The 23,051-nt window shown below is 39.0% G+C and overlaps 1 protein-coding gene across 1 annotated transcript in view; it reads left to right on the top strand.

Annotated features, from left to right (window-relative positions):
• Positions 1-18,164, top strand: part of LOC149244285 (ARF guanine-nucleotide exchange factor GNOM-like) — a 60,968-nt gene extending 42,804 nt beyond the window's left edge. The window contains 3 exon segments of the mRNA XM_089374785.1: positions 12,679-13,541; positions 13,726-14,395; positions 14,398-18,164. Of these exon segments, the coding sequence (XP_089230911.1) occupies positions 12,789-13,541; positions 13,726-14,395; positions 14,398-17,429 (4,455 nt within the window). The 5' untranslated portion in view covers positions 12,679-12,788 and the 3' untranslated portion in view covers positions 17,430-18,164.
• The last annotated feature ends 4,887 nt before the right edge of the window (positions 18,165-23,051 follow it).

Here is a 23,051-nt window from a genome sequence, read left to right as displayed (position 1 = left end):
ACTTGTGAGATTCACCAAAATGAAGGAGATGTCTCCCGTAACTTGTAAGGCGCCCAAACTCATCCTGGGAGCACCTGTGAAGACCAACTGGCTTTGGTTCTGTCTCTTGGAGGCAGAGAGTGTCCTCAACTTTGTCGTGAAGGGAAACCTATATGCTCTTGGTTCGGGTGTTGAAGTCACCCAAAAGAAACGACGCTCCTTAGACTCCCTACGAGTCGCAAAGGGTGATGAGGCAAGGGGGAAGTAACTTACTGCAAAGTAACTGTCGCGAAGCCAGTGGCGATCCTGGTGTAGTTGAACCCATAAAAATCTAGCGTGCTCATCTGAAGACACCATGGAAACTCGACTACGAAGGGAATCCCATACAAGGCAAGCAACTCCCCCAAATCCACTCACGCTGTTAGAATGTGTCTCCTATCTGCATGTCCAAATCCAACAGTACCCTGAGATTAGGGCTGGGGTTCGCACATGTCTCTATAAGAGAAAGGAGATCACAGGAACCAATGGCATCACACAATGTGCTTGGTGAGGACCAAAAGGCCCCATTACAATTCCAACAACATATGGAGATAGTGGGCCAACCCTCCTTGCCATGTTCCCCCTCTGAACATGACTGTCATTTGTCCCAAGGCCTGGAGTAACTGGGGGGGCTGAATCACAGATGACGGCCTTAAGATCCTGAATAACTGCGCATTTTCCTTCTTTCCGTGCAACTGCTACTTGACCTTTGGCCTGCTTGAGTTCCTCTTGTTGTGCTCTGGCTTGTTAGGATCCAAGAAGATCCTCTGATTGGGCGGGAGAGTGGCCAGTTTTTTCTTAGCTCGGAGGGCTTTGACCTGGTCCTCAGGTGTCCAAAAGCAGAGGAAAAGAGTTGCTTTGGGACCTATCCATGCATGCTCTAAAGAGATATCTTGTAGGCCCAATGTGTCATGGAGGAAGGATGTGTCAGCTTGTAGGGCGTCTACTAGGGCCGCAGGAGATGGAAGCCCACGTACTCTAAGGTTTAGATTTCGAAATCGGTGGACACACTCCTCATGTAACTTGGCTTGCACCACCCCCTCGACCATCGAGAGCGGGGGAGGCTGGGGATGTTCACTCTTCTTGACCACTTGTACCCAAGAGTTAAGCAACTGTTTTTGTGTTTTTGCCTCTTGTTTAAAGAGCGCATGCTGTGACCTCATCTCCTCCTTGAGATTTGAGAGCTTTGATTGGAACGAGGAGGGCTCTACAAATGGTTTTTGCAAATGTAAGTTCTCCTGTTTCTTTTGTTCAAGTACCAATTGTTTTAACTCAATCACCTCTGATCGGAGTTGTTTATTTTCGTCTTCCAAGAAATTCGCCCTTCGAAGCAAGTTCTTAACCTGGGAAGCCCAGAAGGAGAAATCCTGCTTCAACGCCATATCTGTAGGCTATATAGCTGCTCCCTGTTACAGAAGATAGTTTTTTTCCCGTGAAAACTCTCCTGGAGAGATTAAAGGTTCACCCATGGGAGAATCCTTCAATCCGTTACCTGTTTCAGGACTTGCTTTATTGTGTGACGAAAAACATTAATCACCTTACTTGCAGTTCCTTGTGGCGATCCTTGCAATTCTTTGAAAAATTCCTTGTGGTAGCTTCAATTCCCTACGACTTGAATTTCCTCTGCAACTTTGATTCCCTACAACTTGAAATCCCTGTGTCACCTTCAATTTCAGTGGCTTGAAATCCCTATGTTAGCTTCAGTTCTAGCGGCCTGACATCCTTGTGTCTGCTTCGAATCCAGCTGTATGAGTTGCCTGTGACAACTTTAGTTCCTTGCGGCCGAAATGCTTGATGCGGCTTCGAATCTTTGTGGCTTAAATTGTGGTAGCTTTCCGATATGCTCTCGCTTCTTCAGTTCTGACAATCTTTATTAGTTCCCAGCGCCGACGGATAATTACACTAGGCTCAAGGGCCGCAATTCTTGAAGTCAATGGTCTCAGGTTTTGTAAAGGTTTAAAGCCGACAAAATCTTTACATAGATTTCTCAGCCAACTAAAACAATATTTGTTGATTTCTCTAAGCCGCAATTCCCTCTACGAAAAACAATTTATCGAAAAATTCGCAATTTAGATATGTTATTGAGCTGTCACGTGAATTGCGGCTTTCATGCCATTACATATAGTTGACCTGTGAATCAATTCCTCTTTCTCAAAGCCTCAATTTCACTGATATAATGATTTTTACCGAAAAATCCACAATTCAGATTATGTTACTGAGCTGTCGCGTGAATTGCAGCTTTCGTGCAATGCAAATCTTTATGTTAAGTCACTACAAGGCTTACAAAATTGTTGTCGCTACAAAGCATTACCGAGCCGTTGTGTGAATTTCATTAGAGCTGAGCCGTTGTGAATTTCATAGGTCAGAGAAAATCTCAAAGAATTTCAACTATCAACCCTTAGAGTATTGAAATCTTGTTTTGCTGAAAGCAATAATGGGGGAGATCTTGGAGGATCATGAGTAGTATTCTCATCAAAATTAGCGTCTTTGTTTTTAGCCACCCTGTGAATGGTGGGATCTAGAGGTGGTGTCCCTGAAAAATTTCACTATAGCTAATTAGAATTTGGAGATGTTGACGTGTTTTGATTTTCATTAGGAACATGGTCCCATGCATTAGATCCAAAGATTTGAAATGAAAATTAGGTTTGCTTCCATACCATTTCTCATAAGTAGTAATAGTTGTGGCAACACGGGTGGGTGTTCTATTGATGATATGGGCCACTCAAATAACCACATCTCCCTAGATTGAAAGCTTCATTTTCTTGGAGTGAAACTTGCAATGGGCCATCTCCATGATGGCCCTATTCTTTTGTTTTGCTATTCTATTTTGCAATCTTGTGTAAATAATCTGTCAAGAGATGTAATGAGGTGTGAGAAATGATTGGAAAACATTGCTAATATATTCATCTACCATTAGTGTTGAGACACTTGAACTTCTTCTTGATTTGATTTTTGATAAAATATTTGAATTCTTGAAACTTTCCAAACAATCGTCCTTATATTTAGTGGTGTACGCTCAAAGAAAGTGGTAAAATCCATCAATGAAGGTGAGGAAGTCCTTAGCTCCCCAAACATAAGATGCAACCATAGGCCCACAGATATCACTATAGGCGACGGGTCCGAATCCCACGAATCAGACACGATTCGTTGGGAATTCGAATCCCAAATGGGACACGACGTGTCCTAACGGGACACGATTGAATCTGGATCGTGTCTTGTTAGGACACATGGACACTATTCGTTGGGAATTCGAATCCCAAAATGGGGCACGACGTGTCCTAACGGGATAGGACACATCGTGTCCCGATTTTGGGATTCGAATCCCAAAAAAGTGAAACCCGCGGGCATAAAACAACGCTGTTCTTTTACTCATTTACATTTCTCTCATTCAGTTTTGCAAACATTGAGCTGTGGGCAAGGAGCTAAGGGTTTGGAGCAAGGAGCTAAGGATGTGGAACGTTTGGCAAGGAGATTCAAGCTCTAGGTAAGTGCATTTCATCTCTATTTTTTTGCATTTCTATTACAACAGTTTGTATATGATTTTTTTTTACAAATTTGTGCATGTTTTGTTTATTTTTTTTTACAGTATTCATGGCTCAATCAAGGGCAGCAGGTAGGGGGCAAAGGAAGGGGAAGAATGTCTCCATTGGAGATGCCCCTCCTCCCCCAATATCATCAGAGTCTGCTGCAAGTAATGTTGAGGGAAGACTTCCTCCTAAAGACAACATTGAGAAATATCCCTTGTGGAAATATGTCACAAGAGAGGATGGGACAAGCACCAAGGGGAAGGGAGGAGGCAATGTGCAATGGAGATGCAACTTTTGCCACAGTTCTTTCAAAAGCACATATTGCTTCACTAGGTTGTGGAATTGGAGCTTGTAAAGCTGTTCCTTTACAAAAGAGGAAAGAAATGGAAAAAGAGTTCACTGTTGGTATGGAAAATGCGGCCTCAAAATCAAGAAAAACCAAGAATGAAGACCCCCTTCCATTTTTGAGGAAAGGCACCACCAAATTTCCATTTGAGAGTTCTATTGGGGGACAAGCAACAAAAAGAAAAGCAATTTCACTTGGTCCAATGGACAAGATTTTTCAAAAAGAAAAACGGGAAGAGCTTGATCTCACCATTGCCTTATTTTTCTATCAAAACTTCATATCATTTAATGTTGCACGTTCACCCCTATTTATTGAGATGTGTCGAGCTCTAACTCATGGGTCCTCGTCATGGTATGTGCCTCCTGGTTCAGAGAAGCTTAGAACCACATTGTTGACGAAGACAAAAAAAGAGGTGCAAAAAATGCTTGAGCCTATTAAAGCATCATGGCCAACATCTGGGGTTAGCATTGTTTTTGATGGATGGATAGATCCAGCACGACACCCACTCATCAACTTCATGGTGTCTTCCTTGAATGGTTCAGTTTTCTTGAAAGCAGTGGATACACTTGGAGAATACAAGGATGCACAATTTATGGGTGAGTTATTTATTAAAGTTATTGAAGATGTAGGTTGTGATTTTTGTGTGCAAATCATTACAGATAATTCACTTGTTTGCAAGGCCGCTGGCATGATTGTGGAAGCTAAATATCCACTGGCATGATTGTGGAAGCTAAATATCCACAAGTGTTTTGGACACCTTGCATTGTCCATTCATTGAACTTAGCACTGAAATCCATTGCTTTTGATGTGCTTTGGATTGGTAACATTATTGAGGATGCTCGACATATCTGTAACTTTGTGCAAAATCATACAAATGCCCTCACTATCTACAGGGAGTACACCAATCTATCATTGTTGAAGATTGTCGATACACGGTTTGCCTCTTCATTCGTCATGTTGAAGAGGTTGAGGGAGGTCAAGACCGCTCTTGGGGCCATGGTTATTTTTGAGTTTTGGTCTTTTTGGAGAAAGACAGATCAAGTAGCCTCTAAAAGAGTGAAGGACACAGTGCTAGAAGATGCTTGGTGGGAGAGGGTAGATCTAATTATTCAGATCATGGACCCTATCATTTCTTTGCTTCGATTTGCAGATACAGACAAACCCATCCTAGGAGAGTTTATGAGGGATGGGATTCCATGATTGAGTCTGTGAGGAGCATTATTCTACAGAGTGAGTGCCTCGAGTATGAGACATCACCAAAGGCCTTTTGTGGTACTATACAGGATATTCTTGTCAGCAGATGGGACAAGATTTGCACACCTTTACATTGTTTAGCTCACTCATTGAACCCAAAATACTACAGCCATGAGTGGCTGAATGGTGGACCTTCCCGCAGATTCCCTCCTCAAATGGATGGTGAAATCTCATAGGGGAGGAAAGATGCATTCATGCGGGTTTTCCAGGGTAGAGCATTGCTTGATGAGGTGGAGGATGCCTTTGCAGAGTTTTCCACTGGCACTGGTCGATTTGTAGGATATGATGTGATTAGAGACAGGGGGGCTAAGAAACCCTATTCTTGGTGGGGAAACATGGGGCAACAAGCCCTCCTCTTCAGCAGTTAGCCATGAGGCTCCTCTCTCAGGTGACTTCATCCTCTTGTTGCGAGAGGAATTGGAACACATATGGGAATTTGTATAGTGTGAAGAAGAGCAAGCTTGGGCAGTCCAGGGCAGAGACAATGGTGTATGTGCACACCAACCTTTGTCTTATTTACAGGCAGAGGGAAGAGTGGTTGAGGGGAAAGACAAAGATGTGGGATGTATTTCCTGATGATATGGGTCTGGACAGTAGTGTTGAGTTGGTATTGGCCAACATGGATCTCAATTATCCAGTGCTAGAGCTTGTTAGATTTGATGACGGTGATATTTTAGAGGGGTCATCCTCCACACCAGCAGATGCAGAGGTGACTATGGATACAGGGGAGGAGGAGGATGCAGAGGAGAGTAATGGTGACCATGATGATGAGGACATTGATGCTGATTCTGATGATGACTATGAGGATTGATGATTCATGAGTCATGGGCTACCTATTGCCTTGAGGCTTGTATACCTGTAGTTGTTCTATATTTTCAATTTCTATTTGCCATTGGCATTGCACTACCTATGTAACACATTTTGATTTGACGACTTAATGAGAAAACTACAAGTTGTTAGTGTCTTTATCTTACTATCTTGTAAGTTATCTTTCATTTATGAATCACGATTTATGTGACATGTATTTAATTTTGTATGTACTATGCATGCTATAATGTTACTAACTTACTTTGTAAACAATAAAACTAACATCTAGATGGAGATTTATGTTTGAAATCAATGAATTTGTATCACTAATGAGAATTTGTGTAAGAAATATCTAATTTTTATATATATATATATATATATATATATATATATATTTTTTTTCAAATATATATATATATATATATATATTTAATAAAATAATATATAAAGAATCCTACGTGTCCTGTTCTGGGGGGTCAATGTTTCCGAATTTGACACTCGAATCCCTGTATCCAACAAATCCCGAATCCCCGTGTCAGGTGACTTAGCTATGAATTAATGCAAGAGGCCAAGAAACCTGCCCCACATTGTTCTTAGGAAATGGCTTCCAAGGATGTTTCCCTATTACACATCATCAATAGACACCACTAGGTGGTTCAATGCATGGAAGATCATCAGCCATATGTAGACGATTCATATGTCACAAAGATCCATATTTGATGTATTTGAGATGCAATTGCCATAACCCGCTGATGTCATCAACATTGGCTACCATAACAACAAACCCTTTTCTCTTTGAGGGAGGAGTCTTCCCCAAGTTTTGCATATGATCATATATGTCATAATGTCTCAAGGTAACTAGCTTGAAACCATCATTCATGCCCTTTACAACCCACCAATCTGGCCAAAATTCCACATTTCATCGGTGTGTAACAAAGTAAATAGAAAGAGGATTTTATCCAACATCTGGAACATGAAGAACATATCCAAACTTAGCTATATCTATGATGAAGCACCCCGAAACGTGTAGGGCTAAATTTTCATCAATAAACACTTTCCACTTTGTTGTTGTCTATAATCAGAGAGAGTAGTGTGTTCATGTCTAGTCATGTGTTGAGTAGCTCCAAAATAAAAAATCCATTTTTGCATAGAAGAAGAGGACCAAAGTGCAAAGTGTATTGCCAAATGTGCACTATGAGAAGGTCCAACATTCTCATAAAAAATGTCTTTGGTGTTGTTGATAAATCTAGGGGCATCTAGATTAGGTGATTTCCTTGATTTGATAACTGCTTGTGATGTATTTTGACGCAACTTGATTAGATTCTTATTTAACTTGATTATTATTAGGTTCTTATCATCAAACATCTACCAAACTATGAAATATAATGAGATAAGAGGACACAAGATATAGGCTATCAACTAGGGCCGAAACCTCTCCTCTTGAGAGGAAAACCCACAAGAATTCTTCTCTTCTTATAGAATGCTCAGATGACAAATTCCAAGACCTAAGACCCTTGACAAAGACGCCTCCAAGACCAAGTCAAACTTCTCCTTCTTGATGAACTTTTCCTTCAGCTACTTCGACCTAGCAACTTCGACCCGACAACTTCAACTACTTCGATCCAACAACTTCCAGCAACTTCGACCCAACAACTTCTAGCAACTTTGACCCCAACAACTTCCATCAACTTCGACCCCGACAACTTCCAGCAACTTTGACCCCGACAACTTCCAACAATTTTGACCTAGCAACAACTTTGACTTCCCCAACAGTTTCTTCTGCAACTTTGACTTCCTCGACAACTTTTGCAATTTCGGTCTAGTAGCTACTTTAGAAACCCTAACACAAGAGAGAGAGAGGTCCAAAACTTCGATCTTGCTTCTCTTCTTCTTTGTCTTGATTTTCATCCTTTTCCTTAGTCTGCCAGCTTCCTTCTTTAGGATATTGAACTTGCTTCTTGCTTGAATGAATGTCTCTTCAAATGAAGTCGAGGTTCCCTTATATATAGGCTTCTTAGGAGGTCGAATTGTTGTCCATGAGGGCGACTTGATCCTTCTTGTAGGCTGACTTGTTTGACAAGGGCTTGGAGGGTCTTTATGACACTTTTGACTTTACAATTTTTTTTTTTAAAAGATATAACTTGCTCAAAGGGGTCTTACATGTATAACAATGACTCTTTTGACTTAATAACTCTATGACAAACCTAGAAGCACTCAATGGGTGCTTGACCTATAAATAAATTTATCTTAAGCATGAAACCCATGCATGAGGAATGACAATAATAAATCTCTTTTCTCTTTAATATCAAGTATATAAAATCATGATTACAATAGACATTATGAAGACCGGACCTAGTTACACATTTAAACACTCCCTCTTAACTAGGGAGGTATTCATAATACATACTTGGTACTTGTACATTCTCATACTGAAGAATTCTCATAAGAGTCGTCGGATTTGTAAGCCATCTCATAAGCTATTAATTCAACTTATCTCATTGCATCTCATCATACCAACCAACATTGTCACATAACAAGGTCTTGACTAACAACTCTATCTCCCCACAAGATCAGAGAACAATGTTGGCGAGACAATGACTAGTAGACACCATCATCATTGTCTCTTAAGGCACATATCCCACCCGGATGTTCACAAGGTATGACCTTTTAGGACAATTCCTGTCTTGGATTAACACATTCTCAAGGAATTTCCTCTTCAACTACTCTTACCTAGTTGATGCCCTACCACATCCTCAAAGAGTATCAAAAACCAAATGCTTACTCAATCTTCCATTCTTTCTTCATAACATGAAGACAAGAATGATGTGTCTATCTCTCCCTCTCAGCTATGGAGGATATACCCATTCCTATAAAAGGAATATACTCAAGCTCCCGCTTAACCAGGAACTTGCCCAAGCTCCCTCTCAATTAGGGACTTGTTTCCATCAATAACTATCTGTTATTTGGTGGAGGTTATGGTACTATCAGTTGCTTGTAGGGCTCTTCCTTTCGGTGTCATGTCATGAATTTCAACTTCTTCATCATGGAGCCTTCTTCTTCGTAGAGCATCAACCATCTTCTTTATCACTTCCCTTCAATGAAACATTGTGTTGAACCAATAGTCATGTCACCCTTCTCTTCATTGGGGAGTGATCTTCTAGTCCACATCTGACTATCCTTTATCCAACTACCTCTTCCAAGTCATCATTCTTCTAGGATCTTCCATCCAACTTCATGAGTGCAGGTTGTAGGTGACTTCTACAACTCTCTTTTAGTAGCTCTGTTTCAACCCAACCAGATGATTTCTCAAAAATCAAAATGAACAGTAAATCAAAGTTACCTTTTAAGATGGCCTCACGTCATGACATCACCTTGTCAAATCAACATCTTGCACATGTATGAATCCATCTCCACGAATCCATCTCCAAGACATTCAATATCAAGGGTCTCCTCCTTTTTTCGACTTTATCAGGGTCTTCATACCTTCTCCAAGGAGATGTCATAGCTAATCCTTCTAGTTATCAGATGTTGATCACTTTTCTTATCTTATAGATCCATCTTCCTACGAACTCTTCTTCCATCTTCTTCACATATCGCTTTCCCAGAATCTTCTATATATGATTCCTTCATCTTAGGAATCATAGTTTCCAACCATCTCAAATTCTTCATGAGGTCATATTATCTTGATTCCATCTTGTCAATATGTCGAAGAGTTCAAGGCACATTGTGTTCATGCCTTCATACATCATTCTAATGGAAGAGATTCTTCTTCTTTCATCATGCTCATGTAATAGAGCATTTTAACCCATACTATCTGTAATCATATGATGACATGACTTTATCTATCTATTACCATATATACATACATTTTCCTTTATGTGGTCATCTAGACTTTCCTTCAACAACTTTCTTTCCTTGCTTGAAGATGAGAGTACTTCAACCAACTTGACATGCTGCACAACTTTGTTATCATACCTTCATCCTTCTAAACAATAGATCTCACAGAAGGTGGATGGTAGACTATCAGTGAGACGCTTCTTCCAAGTAGAAGTGAACCTTCTTATAAAGATTCTAGTGGAGGATCTTGATGATCCTCCTTCTGCAAATTCTCCTTTCTAATAATGATGATGTATGATGATCTTTTTATCTTCTATATTGCTAGATGACTTTGTCCAACCATATATCCTCCTACTTCGGTTGTCCTTGTATGCTTTTAATGGAGAAGCCATGAGCTACTTCCTTTCTATCATGATGACTGCTACAACCATGAAGACTTCTACTTCAGTTATCCTTCCTTGCTTCTAGGATGATGTCATGAATCTATCATTCTGAATGTTTCCTACATTTACTTGCCAACTTCTATGTACATGAAAATGTGTGAGAGACCTTCTAATAGTCGAGGTCTATCACTTCCTCTTTTTTTGACTTCTTCCTTTCGGGTTCTTCTTCTAATTCTTCGATGACATGGGCTTCATTTCTTTCCTTTCTCTTATTGTTGTCCTTCTTGAGTTTGTGACTATTCCTTTAAAAGTGCCCATATTCATTACACTCATAGCATTGTATCGTTGACTTATCGATCTTCTTCTTTTTTTGAGGATCAAACTTTCCAAACTTTCCTTTGCTCCTCGCCATGGCAGCATATGCTTGAACTTGCTCATTTGATCTAACATTGCTTTTTGCCTTCAACCTAGTTTCTCCAATCTTATATTATGACCAAAGTTCACTAAATGGAGTGGCTTCCTTCTTTCCATAGATATGATACAAAGTTGCCCCATTCATTAGGTAGTGCATTGAACACAACGGTGGTCATTTCTTTATCAGACATTATTTCTCCTAGTTCTTGAAGCTGATCTCTTATTTGTGACACAGTCATAAGCTATGAGGCTATCCCTTCTTCCTTTGATACCTTCATCTTGTATAGCTCGATTCTTAATGATATAACTTCTATAGTGCTTACAAAAAACAATTCTACCAACTTATCATAGATTTCTTTTGATTTCTCCAACTTTGCTACATAAGGAATGAGAGAATCCTTGATCGATTCTATGAGTATTCTTTGAGCCCTTACTTCCCCTTCCATGTACTTCGATAGTGCTTGAGATTGCTCTTGTGATGATTTGGAAATTGAACCCTTGATATATTTAATAACTTCATTCTCTATGAGGATCAAATCTATCATTTTCTTCCATGCAAGGAAATTTGATGACCCAACCAGTTTGTTGCTCTCCTTGCAAAATGAAGTCATATTAATGGTAGATCCAGACATAAATAGAAAATACTTACTTGTCAAGTGAAGATGCTCCTTGATGATGATATCTTCAACTTGATGCCTTCTTGATGATGTTGATTATTGAAGATGCTTTGTTAATGATGATTGCTTCCTTGATGATGTCTTCCTTCTTCAAAGATGACAATACTTTTTCTTCAATGGAGATGCCCTTCTTCAAAGATGCTAGAGATGAGATTCTTTCTTCAATGTTAGGGAGATGGCCTTGATTCCTTTGATGATGAGGGCAATGCTTCTTTTTGCTTCCTTGGAAGATGATTCGTAGAATCTATGAGTTTCCAAAGAATGCTTCAAGTGTAGGGTCCTTGAATGGAGGTAGGGTCTTTTGAAGTCTTCTTCTTCAAGAGTTGAGATGATGTGATCCTTGTAATGAGATGGGTAGTCCTTCTTGATGCTTCTTAGTTCCTTCCTTTAGTCCTTGGCGATCTCTTTGTGCTTGGCCCTTGTGTATCCTTCTTCAATTGGATGATTTCCAAGCCACCTTTCCTTGATGTAGTCACCTTAGCTTTGATACCATGTTGAGAAATCTAGGGGAAGCTTGATTAGCTGATTTCTCTTGATTTGATGACTGCTTGTGATGTATTTTTACTTTACATGATTAGCTTCTTCTTTCACTTGATTATTATTATGTTCTTATCATCAAACAACTACCAAACTATGAAATAGTACTTCTCAGTAGTTCATTTTCCATGACAGTGAAACGTCATCCCAGTCTGTTGTAACTTTGTAATGGTGTTTTTGATCCTGAAACTTGCAAGGTTGTTGTAACAAAATCTATAAATTGTTTCCGATTCACTATGTTGTAATGATTATCTTTATTGTAGTAATATTTAGGTCTAATATGTGAATTCAATGATTTTTCAGTTTAATCTTTATTGATGCAGTAATATTAATGCCTTTGCAGTTTGTTTGAAGTTTGGGTGATGTTTTTCACTGAGCACTGGCAAGTTAGGGCATCAACATGGTGATTATAAATAAATTCAATCCAATATTGTCACACATCATAAAGATAAATGCATTTGTCTATGATAGATCAATAAGCTCAAATGATCAAATGACTTGATGTGTACAAATGAAGTTATATGCCCCTTATAATTAGGGGCCAGGATCCTCAAGTTTCTTGTCCCACAAGTGAACAATGCCTCCTTTCAAATTTACGAGTTTAGCCCTCTTATCAAAGGCCTTTTTCATTCTCTACTGATATTCTTGAAATCATACGGTCACATTGATGTGATCCCTAACCCTATGTCTGGGTCATGTTAACATAGATTTCCACTTTAGATCAGAAACCCTGCTGTAAAGTGGTTCAATTTTTAATTTGCACTTAATTCTGTTGAAATGGGAGGGTAACCATGCATAAATAACTTTTTACTGATGTAACCTTTAGCTGGTCCACAGTGTAAACAAAACTGCTTCTGACAGGAGGCTTCATTTTTCAGGAACAAGCTGGTACTTTTGTTGCTGAGTTGAGCCCAGATTGTGTTTTGACAATGGTAATGGCAGATTTCTAGTTCAACATATTTTAGAGTTTACAGATAGTAGGAGGTTCATGCAAATGGGGCGTCCAAAACTGCAAACTGGAATTAAGGCAATAGAAGAGGAGCCCCAAGAATGCGGTGGCATAGCAAAGAGAGGGGCTTTAGCTTGTATGGTGAACTCAGAAGTGGGTGCCGTGTTGGCTGTAATGAGGAGAAATGCAAGGTGGGCAGGCCGTTATATGGCAGGTGATGATCAGTTAGAGCACTCGCTTGTGCAATCTTTAAAGAATTTACGCCGGCAAATCTTTAGCTGGCAACAACCATGGCACATGATCGATCCATCTATTTATTTGAAACCATTTATGGATGTAATCCGCTCAGATGAAACTGGAGCACCAATTACTGGGGTTGCCTTATCTGCAGTTTACAAGATTTTAACTCTGGAAGTTTTTGATTTGAATACAGTCCATGTTGATGAGGCAATGCATTCCATAGTGGATGCTGTGACGAGTTGTCGATTTGAAGTAACTGACCCAGCATCAGAAGAGGTGGTCTTGATGAAGATCCTGCAGGTTCTTCTGGCTTGTATGAAAAGCAAGACTTCTGTAGTCCTCAACAACCAGGATGTTTGTACCATCGTAAATACATGCTTTCGAGTGGTTCATCAAGCTGGAACAAAAAGTGAACTGCTACAACGAGTAGCTCGGCACACAATGCATGAGCTTGTGAGGGCTATTTTCGCTCATTTGCCAGAGCTTGATCATGCCGAGGCTGTTGCAGTTGCCAATGGAAGTGATATGCCTTCTGTCAAGTCGAAAGTTCATGTAAGCTGTTTGAACTTTGGCACTTGGCATGATTGAGTGATTTGTAAACTTTTCAGACATTGTCTTGCGTTTGTTCTTGTTGAAGGCTAGATTGTCACATATGGTTGCTGTGTTGTACATGAAGTTGCAAATATAATTTCAGTGCTTAAAATGATGGGCATGTAACATGATTTTCTTTCTGCAGGTAGATGGGCTTCCAAAAGAACACAGAATAGATGGCAGGCAGTTTGATAATGGGAGTGCAGACTCTGATTCTGCCAATATATCAGTAGCTGGTGCATTTGCATCACAAGTGAATTATTCAGATGATAAAACAACGGGTACTAAATCTAGCACTAAAGAATTGTCTAATGATGTACATATTTTGACAGAGCCCTATGGGGTCCCATGCATGGTGGAAATTTTTCACTTCTTATGCTCTCTTTTGAATATTGTTGAGACCATGGGCATAGGTGCTAGGTCCAATCCCTTAGCCTTTGATGAAGATGTTCCATTTTTTGCTTTGGGATTGATAAATTCTGCAATTGAACTAGGAGGGCAATCTATAGGCCAACACCCAAAGTTGCTAGCCCTTATACAGGACGAGCTTTTTCGTAACTTGATGCAGTTTGGATTGTCATCGAGCCCTTTGATTTTGTCCATGGTATGCAGCATTGTTCTTAATCTATATCATCATCTTCGTACGAAGTTGAAACTGCAACTGGAAGCTTTCTTTAGTTGTGTTATAATCAGGCTTGCACAGAGCAAGTATGGGGCTTCTTATCAGCAACAGGAAGTAGCAATGGAAGCATTGGTAGACTTCTGCAGACAACCAACATTTATGCCTGAGATGTATGCAAATTTGGATTGTGATATTATTGTGCTAACATATTTGAGGAGCTTGGGAACCTACTGTCACGTAGTGCATTTCCAGTAAATTGTCCCTTGTCTGCGATGCACATTTTGGCTTTGGATGGGCTGATTGCAGTCATTCACAGCATGGCAGATAGGGTCACTGCTGCATCACCCCTTCCAGAGCCTGTACCTGTAAAGGAGATAGAGGAATATGCACCATTTTGGACAATCAAGTGTGAGAGTTATGAAGATGCTAACCATTGGGTGGAATTTGTTCGCCGCAAAAAATATATCAAGAGAAGATTGATGATTGGAGCAGATCACTTTAACAGGGATGCAAAGAAAGGCCTCGAATTTCTTCAAGGGACTCATTTACTTCCTGAGAAGCTTGATCACCAAAGCGTTGCTTGCTTTTTTAGATATACTGCAGGACTTGATAAAAACCTTGTTGGTGATTTCTTGGGAAATCATGACGAGTTTTGTGTGAAGGTGCTTCATGAATTTGCAAAGACATTTGACTTTCAGGACATGAATTTAGACACTGCATTGCGGTTATTTCTTGAGACCTTCCGTTTACCAGGTGAAGCCCAAAAAATACAAAGGGTTCTAGAGGCTTTCTCAGAGAGATATTATGAACAGTCATCAGGCATTCTTGCAGATAAGGATGCAGCTTTTCTATTGTCCTATTCACTTATCATGCTTAATACAGATCAGCACAATGTCCAAGTTAAGAAGAAGATGACTGAAGAGGATTTCATCAGAAATAATCGGCATATCAATGCTGGCAAAGACCTTCCTCGAGAGTATCTCTCTGAGCTTTACCATGCCATTGTCAAGAATGAAATCCGGACAATATATGAACAAAGTTTATTCCCGGAAATGAATCCTAGCCGTTGGATTGATCTCATACGGAAATCTCAGAAAACACCTCCTTACATTGTGTGTGATTCCAGACCCTTCCTTGATCATGATATGTTTGCCATCATCTCAGGTCCAACCATTGCAGCCATTTCAGTGGTCTTTGACCATGCAGAAGATGAAGATGTTTTCCACACATGTGTTGATGGCTTTCTTGCAGTGGCTAAAATGTCAGCTTGTCATCATCTAGAGGATGTGCTTGATGATTTAGTTGTGTCTCTCTGTAAATTTACAACTCTTCTTAACCCAGCTGCTTCTGTTGAGGAGCCTCTTCTTGCATTTGGTGATGATACAAAAGCAAGGATGGCAACTGTCACAGTTTTCACCATAGCAAACAGGTTTGGGGACTATATTCGAACTGGATGGAGGAACATCCTTGATTGTATCTTGAGGTTACATAAGCTAGGCCTGTTACCTGCTCGTGTTGCAAGTGATGCAGCTGAAGATCCTGATCTTGCAAATGACTCTATGCATGGCAAGCCACTTTCAGGGACCCCATCTATATCTCATATACCTGTAGTTGGTACTCCACGTCGATCATCAGGGTTGATGGGCAGGTTTAGCCAACTGTTGTCACTTGACACTGATGAACCAAGGTCTCAACCAACTGAGCAGCAGCTTGCTGCACATCAGCGCACTGTGCAAACCATCCAAAAATGTCATATTGATAGTATCTTTACGGAGAGTAAATTTTTACAAGCAGAGTCCTTGCTGCAGCTTGCTAGGGCCCTCATTTGGGCAGCAGGTAGACCACAGAAGGGTAGTAGTTCACCTGAAGATGAAGACACTGCTGTTTTCTGCCTTGAATTATTAATTGCAATTACTCTAAACAATCGGGATAGAATTATGCTCCTGTGGCAGGGTGTTTATGAGCATATTGCTGGTATAGTGCAATCAACAGTTATGCCATGCGCTCTTGTAGAAAAAGTTGTCTTTGGACTCCTACGCATCTGTCAACGTTTGCTTCCTTACAAGGAAAATCTTGCAGATGAACTTTTGAGATCTTTGCAACTTATTTTAAAATTGGATGCCCGGGTAGCAGATGCATATTGTGAACACATCACTCAAGAAGTCATGCGTCTTGTGAAAGCAAACGCTGGCCACATTAAATCTCCAATGGGGTGGCGAACAGTTTCATCTCTGCTTTCTATTACTGCTCGCCATCCAGAAGCATCAGAATGTGGTTTTGAAGCACTATCCTTCATTATGTCTGATGGTGCACATCTAACACAAGCAAACTATGTTTTATGCCTTGATGCTACTCGAGCTTTTGCAGAGTCTCGGGTTGGTTTGGCTGACAGGTCTTTGCGTGCTCTGGACTTGATGACTGAATCTGTTAAATGCTTAATTCGGTGGTCAAAGAGTGTCTCTGTTGACTGGAAAACTGTAAGTGATTCTCGGGAGGATACTTCAAAGTCCTCCCAAGAAATAGGGGAAATGTGGTTGCGGTTAGCACATGGGCTTCGGAAAGTTTGTTTAGAGCAGAGAGAAGAAGTCAGAAATTATGCTCTTCTGTCATTGCAGAGGTGCCTATCAGCAGCAGATGCAATTTGCTTAACACCTTCAGTCTGGCTACAGTGTTTTGATCAAGTCATCTTTACAATGCTTGATGATTTGCTGGAGATTGCTCAAGGTCATTCTCCTAAGGAGTATCGTAACATGGAGGGCACCCTTCATCATGCCATGAAATTTCTCTCAAAAATATTTTTGCAATTTTTGGATCAGCTATTTACTCTGCCAAACTTCCGAAAACTGTGGCTTGGTGTGCTCAGCCGCATGGAGAAGTATATGAAAGCAAAACTGAGAGGTAAAGGCAGTGACAAACTTCAAGAACTGATTCCCGAGTTGCTGAAGAACATGTTACTCATATTGAAGGCACGAGGAGTCCTCATGCAGAGAAGCACTCTTGGAGGTGACAGCCTCTGGGAGCTTACATGGCTTCACGTGAAAGGGATTTCACCATCATTGCAGGCAGAACTTTTCCCAGACTTGGAGCCAGAAGCAGAGACAGAAACCAAGTCTGATGACTATTCTTCAGCAGCTGAAACAGTTGGTTCTGAAGTTGCCACAGCTGATAGTGGTCAGAATGGAGTAAATGCAAAGAAACTGGAGTCAGAGGAAAGAGGTGGAAACTAGGTCTATTCTTAGAAGGTAATTTTCACGCATTTGCGTGTTTAGTTGTCTGCAATAAATGTAGATGCAATTGATTGCTTATAATCAGGCTATTTCAGAAGGACAATTTTTTCTGTGGTCTTGTATATTGCTTCTGCAAACATCCCGAAGGACTAATTCCAGCTTATCTCCAAGCTGAAAATACATTGGAGATTAAAGGCCAGGATCAGCTGGAAATGCATTAGATTCCAGACTCTCTATGTGGAGGTACCTATGCTGATCTCATCTTCTTTAAGAGGAATGGCAGAATGTGAATTGCTTCATCTTCTACTTTGATTGCCCATTTTTCCCCATATCTTGATTAGAAAGCTCTATTGATTTGTTTCCTGTCAATATCCAGTTTATTGCAGGCAATGCTCAAGAATCAGTACTTTTAGTTTTCCATCCAAATGCTCCAACACAAAGGCTTAAAGTAGGGCTTTGGATGGCCTTTAAGGCTGCAAATCAGTTCTGTTCTGTTCTAAAGAGCATCCATGTAACTGTTAAATTCTTTGTAAAGTTGATAGAAGAAAGAGTTGTGTATGTAGATCATTTAGGTGTACAAATTCTGATACATCTTCACCTTTGTAATATGATTGTTTCTAGAAAAGTCTGAGTCAATCTTGTGTACTTAACCTCCTTTTCTAGGTTTGCTAACTCAGGGGATGAATTTAACTGCCCTTGTCAGTATACCTATTGGCAAGTATGTTATCTGATCTAGTCATGTGTCTCTGTCATTAAACCTTTTGAATTATTTCTATGCAACGCCTAAACTACTCTCGAGCAGGGAACGTTCATGGTTTAATGAAGGTTTGCTTCCATTCAACGATGATTTTCCTTGATATTGAACAACCAGATCATTTTCTTGAGTTTCTATCATTGCCAACCTGACCCTTCTCTAGTGCCCATGGCAATAAGTATCTACAAGGTTTACTGTTTAGTTATCCCTTGTGTAAAACTCTATTTTGGACGTTTGGTGCTGTCATAATTAATTATTTTGTGAGTAAAAGGCAGCTTTTCAATTCATCTGGCTTGCTCGTCACTGAAGCATGTGTCGTATTTCTTCAGCTATTTTAATCTTTATTTTTTGAGCAGTGAGTTATGCACCATCCCTGTTAACCAGTGTCTGAGTATTTGGATTGTAAGGTGTCATGTGACCACCCCTTCCTAATGTAGGCCTCTATGCTTGTGCTGAAAATGTGACAAGGTTTAAGCGCCGAACCTGTTTGTGGAATATTTTCTGTTTTCTTTTGAGAGTCCATCTTTTCCCAACAGGTTTGCATCAGAAGTTTATTCTGATAAATTAGCAATAGAAATATTATATTTATTATAATTGTGTTGGTGTTTTTGGTTATGCCCCTATATGTTTGGTGATTATCATGTCTTCTGTGTGTTTTATACATGGATCATAACTATTTTCAAATTTTCTCATCTAAATTTTGTGACATGTTTCATTTTTTGGGAGAACATATTTCCAACATACCTTCGAGAGGGGAACATCATTTTCAACATACCTGCTAGATGAGGAACTTGATCATTTCACAAATGCACTATACAATTTGCCTGACACATGAGTTGCTGTTCATTTGATAAAAAAATTTAATTCAACCTGTAGTTCCTTTTACTATGTCTGCAATGGTGAGTTACTCCTCATTTATAATATATATACAGGAATTAGTTCAATCTACAAGTTCTTTCACATCAGGTAACAATTTGACTCGAATGCCGTTCTAGGAATAAAATTGTAAGGTTTCAATATTTAAGTTTATCGTAACTTTTTCCGTGGCTGGTACTGAAAAAGGGAACAATATAGTACTGAACTAAATAACAAACTACGAGGGCCCTCCACAATTTTAAAGAATATGTAAGCATAATCCTGGTGATATCTCATTCGAGACATATTGTGCATGTCAATGTATGCACATCTATGATAAAACGTACAATGGGAGGAAGAATTTCATTCATGTACTTTACAAAATTCTGGTGTTTATGCCTATATAAGATATATAGTATACATTTTTTTTCTTCTAAAATTGGTCCTTTTTCCCTTTCTCATGAACAATAAAGCGTATTGAAGCGAACAAAGTTCTTTTTACAAATTAATTATTCCAAAAAACTTGGAATATCAAGATATCCACGAGGATACAAATATTATATTAAATATATGAATAAGAATGATAATAAGATGAATGATTTACAATGAGAATGAAAGGCTTGCTTATATACTAGGCAAGTGTCTCTTCATGAAGAGTCATGTCTCATTTAGACATGCCTCTTCAACCTAATTATTAATTAACTAATAATTATTTATGCTTATTATCATTTACATTATTTATATACTCTCCTTCCTCAAAAAGTTTTTGTCCTTCAAGCTTGTCGATGACAAAAAGCTTGTTCTCTTTTTCGGCTTTGAACGTCTTTCTGTTTCGGAACAGTCATCTTCGTCGATACAAGTTGATATGATCTTAATGACAAACAAAATTGTTGCATTGAGAAGGGATTAGACCATCCCAGATTAATCTTCTATATAGTATTCTGATCACTGGAATTTTGTAACGACTTGTCAGCGTAAGATTGGATTGAGGTTACATCACTATTATATAGAACATCAGTTTGTTGTTTCTGGTTTGAATGGTACCGATACATAACATGGTTGATTGGTCTACTCTTGTGATTTAGATGTCGATATGGAGTTTTTAGATTTTCTTTTGGCGAAGATGTTGCTGAATTGGTTATGGAACATTCACTTGGGATGTCCATTGTCTGAACTGCAACATCTAAGTGTGTTGTTTTTTTAACTGACTTGTCTTCTTGAGTTGTCATATTCACTCGATCAATATTTGTTGTTTTGTCATCAACTTGAATTCCTATATTTGATGCTTCTTTCTCGATAAGTTGTTGTATCTTGTTTTTTAATGACTTCTTATCCTTCTTAAGTTTCTTAATTTTCGACAGTGATTTTTCGCTATGGTTTTTAAATCGAGAAACTTCATTTTTGTGAACATTGATTTTGTCAATTTCTTTTTGCATATTTTGTAATACCTTTTTACTTTCTTGAGGCACTATTTTTGAAATATCTGAGATATCTGTTGGTGTTACTGAATTTGGTTTTAGTGTAAAATCTTGGAGTGTTATTTTCTTCTTCTTGTAAGAAAATGTTAAAAACTTTTCTTTGTATTTATAATAAAGGAATTTAGAGTTTCCATCCAAGGTAAACCCAAAATAATGTCACCTTGATTGTTCCATAGGGTCTGCACTGAGAATTGTGATACAAATGTATAATCTTCAATGTTTAACTGTAAATTGGCTATGTCATATATTTTATTGCGAAAAAGTCTAATTTTACAGTGATATTGGACTCTGGAATCACTAGTTGGTTTGCGATTTTAGGTGTTATATAATTTGCATCTTCTGCTGGAGAAATAGAAATAATAAGTTCCTTTAATGTTAAATAACACTCTACCGTCTCTGGGTAAGGTTTCTGGGAATCTTATGACCTTCATTTTTGTGTAGGAGTCCCATCCGGTATGATAGCTTGGTTACCGTTGTCTTAAAGGTTTGCCTTAGCTTTTGCTTATTAGCACATGAGAGTGGTTTGCTTTGTCTTCGAACAACGAGGTTTGCGTGCCTAGTGAGTGCTTAGTCTTACTTGTGTCAAGGTTCTTTCACTGCAAAGGGAGAAGGTGGAGGTGAGTCTCAATTCGAAAGGGAATAGTCCCAACTCTGTCAGAGACACACAACACAACAGGACATGCGTAGCTTCCGGCGGAGTAGTCCACATGGATGCGATAGTCACAAACACACGGTGAACATATAACACGTACAACACCCAGTGGAATAGTCCACACGAGTGCGATGATCATTATAACAAGTTTACGGGAATGGTTCTGTCTAGTGTTCGGGGGGATAGCCCACACATGTGAGACAATGTTAACAACTTACACAACACATTTTTGTAAGCATATGTATTAGAACAACCGAAATAGTTCAATTGTCTTAATACAGGTTAAAGCAACATGCATTACAAGTGTTCAAAGAATAGTTTTACAAACAAATACAATACATGTGTGAAAATGTGTTGGCCTGTTATGAGGGTTTTGAATTAAGAAAAAGTTTCAAGACACATCGGTACACCATACATCACTAACTCCGATAGCGGGGTGTTGGAACCACTGCTCTTTCCTCAAATAAAAGACTATTGGCTCTCAAGGCTATGTGGGAGGAGCCAAGGTGAAAAGTCTTTTGCATGTACAAATTGTTAGCACTCAACAATTTTCCGAGGTTGCAGAAGAAAATCACCAAGGTAACCATAAACCAACTTTGGAAGCTGGGATCTATCCCTGCCAACTTCAAAGAGGATTCTCTTTGTAAGATTTAGGTTTGTTTAATCAAATATTAGGCTATTTATGAAGTTTGGGGTTTGATTTGTATTTGAAGGGTTGGTTGATAACTTAGATTTCCATTGGGCTATGGAGTCTGATAGATAAAACACTGATTTATTAGAGTATCTACAAATAGATCTCACAAGGCAAAGTAGCCAAATCGATATGATTCTTTAAAGTTTGTGAAATGGAGAAGAAGAACAAAATAAGGTTCATTTTAAAATATAGAGCATTGTTACTTGAATTCTATATTCAAAGATCAGAAGAAAACATAGAGATTATTCGTAGCTGGGTGTAGAGTGTAGATTTAAACAAATTCCGCCATTTATTTATCTATTTAATAATTCAAATTTTTAGAAAACAATCATGTGCTATAAACAAAGAGATATAAAAGCATATAATAGATAAGTGTACTTCACCACCAATTTGACAACATGAATCTTATGAAAGAACCTTTGTATTACTTTGGAAAATCAGTCGATGCTTCAGCAAAAGGTACACAATAATGTCTCTTCGTATAAAAACCAACCTGTACTACTTCAACAATTGAAGTATTTATAACTAAATTAGAAAAAATATCCTGTTAGGATAACGAGGATGTATCTACAAAATCATAGGACTGCATTAAGCTAATTTATTACAATAAAATGAGGAGAATTGAACTGTCTGAAGTGGTGGCATTGAAATAAAGGAACAACTGGCTGTCTGGTGCTGAAAAACTGGATGTGCGGTAACGCTGAGATGTGCTACTGAATTTACCATTTACTCTAACAATTCACAGAGTTTATCCTAGCGCTATTCGCTTGGGATATTCATCTTCATTAATTTTCTGTACACTTCATCAACTTTGGTATACTTGGAAAATGTCGGTCGGGTGATGAACAAATTCAAAATTGCATACTGGATGTCGAGATCAAACGATAGTGCTTCTAGAAACACCTTTCCTGTCATGCTGAGTCTTCCAGCTGTAACTTTCGAGCTGTCTCTTGCCTTATTCATAATCTGTGCATTGTAATTTGGCCATGTACTGAGTTTGTCATTAATAACTAACAGGTTTGGAAGTCCCTTCTTGTAGAGAGGCTCTAGCTTGGCAAAGAATCTCTGTATGCCTGTGTTCATGTTTTTCCCTTTCTCTTCAAGCTGTCTCATCAGGTTCCTTTTAGTCAACACCTTTCTAAATTCCAAAATGGTTTCCGTTCTCTCTTCAATCTCTAATTCTTCTAAC

The sequence above is a fragment of the Pinus tabuliformis genome, chromosome 8, assembly GCF_031772625.1.
Source record: "Pinus tabuliformis cultivar Carrire ecotype Pingquan chromosome 8, CPIR1, whole genome shotgun sequence".
In the NCBI taxonomy this organism is placed as follows: Eukaryota; Viridiplantae; Streptophyta; class Pinopsida; order Pinales; family Pinaceae; genus Pinus; species Pinus tabuliformis.
The sequence above is the reverse complement of the archived record's forward strand: the minus strand, read 5'-3'. Positions and strand labels throughout refer to the sequence as shown.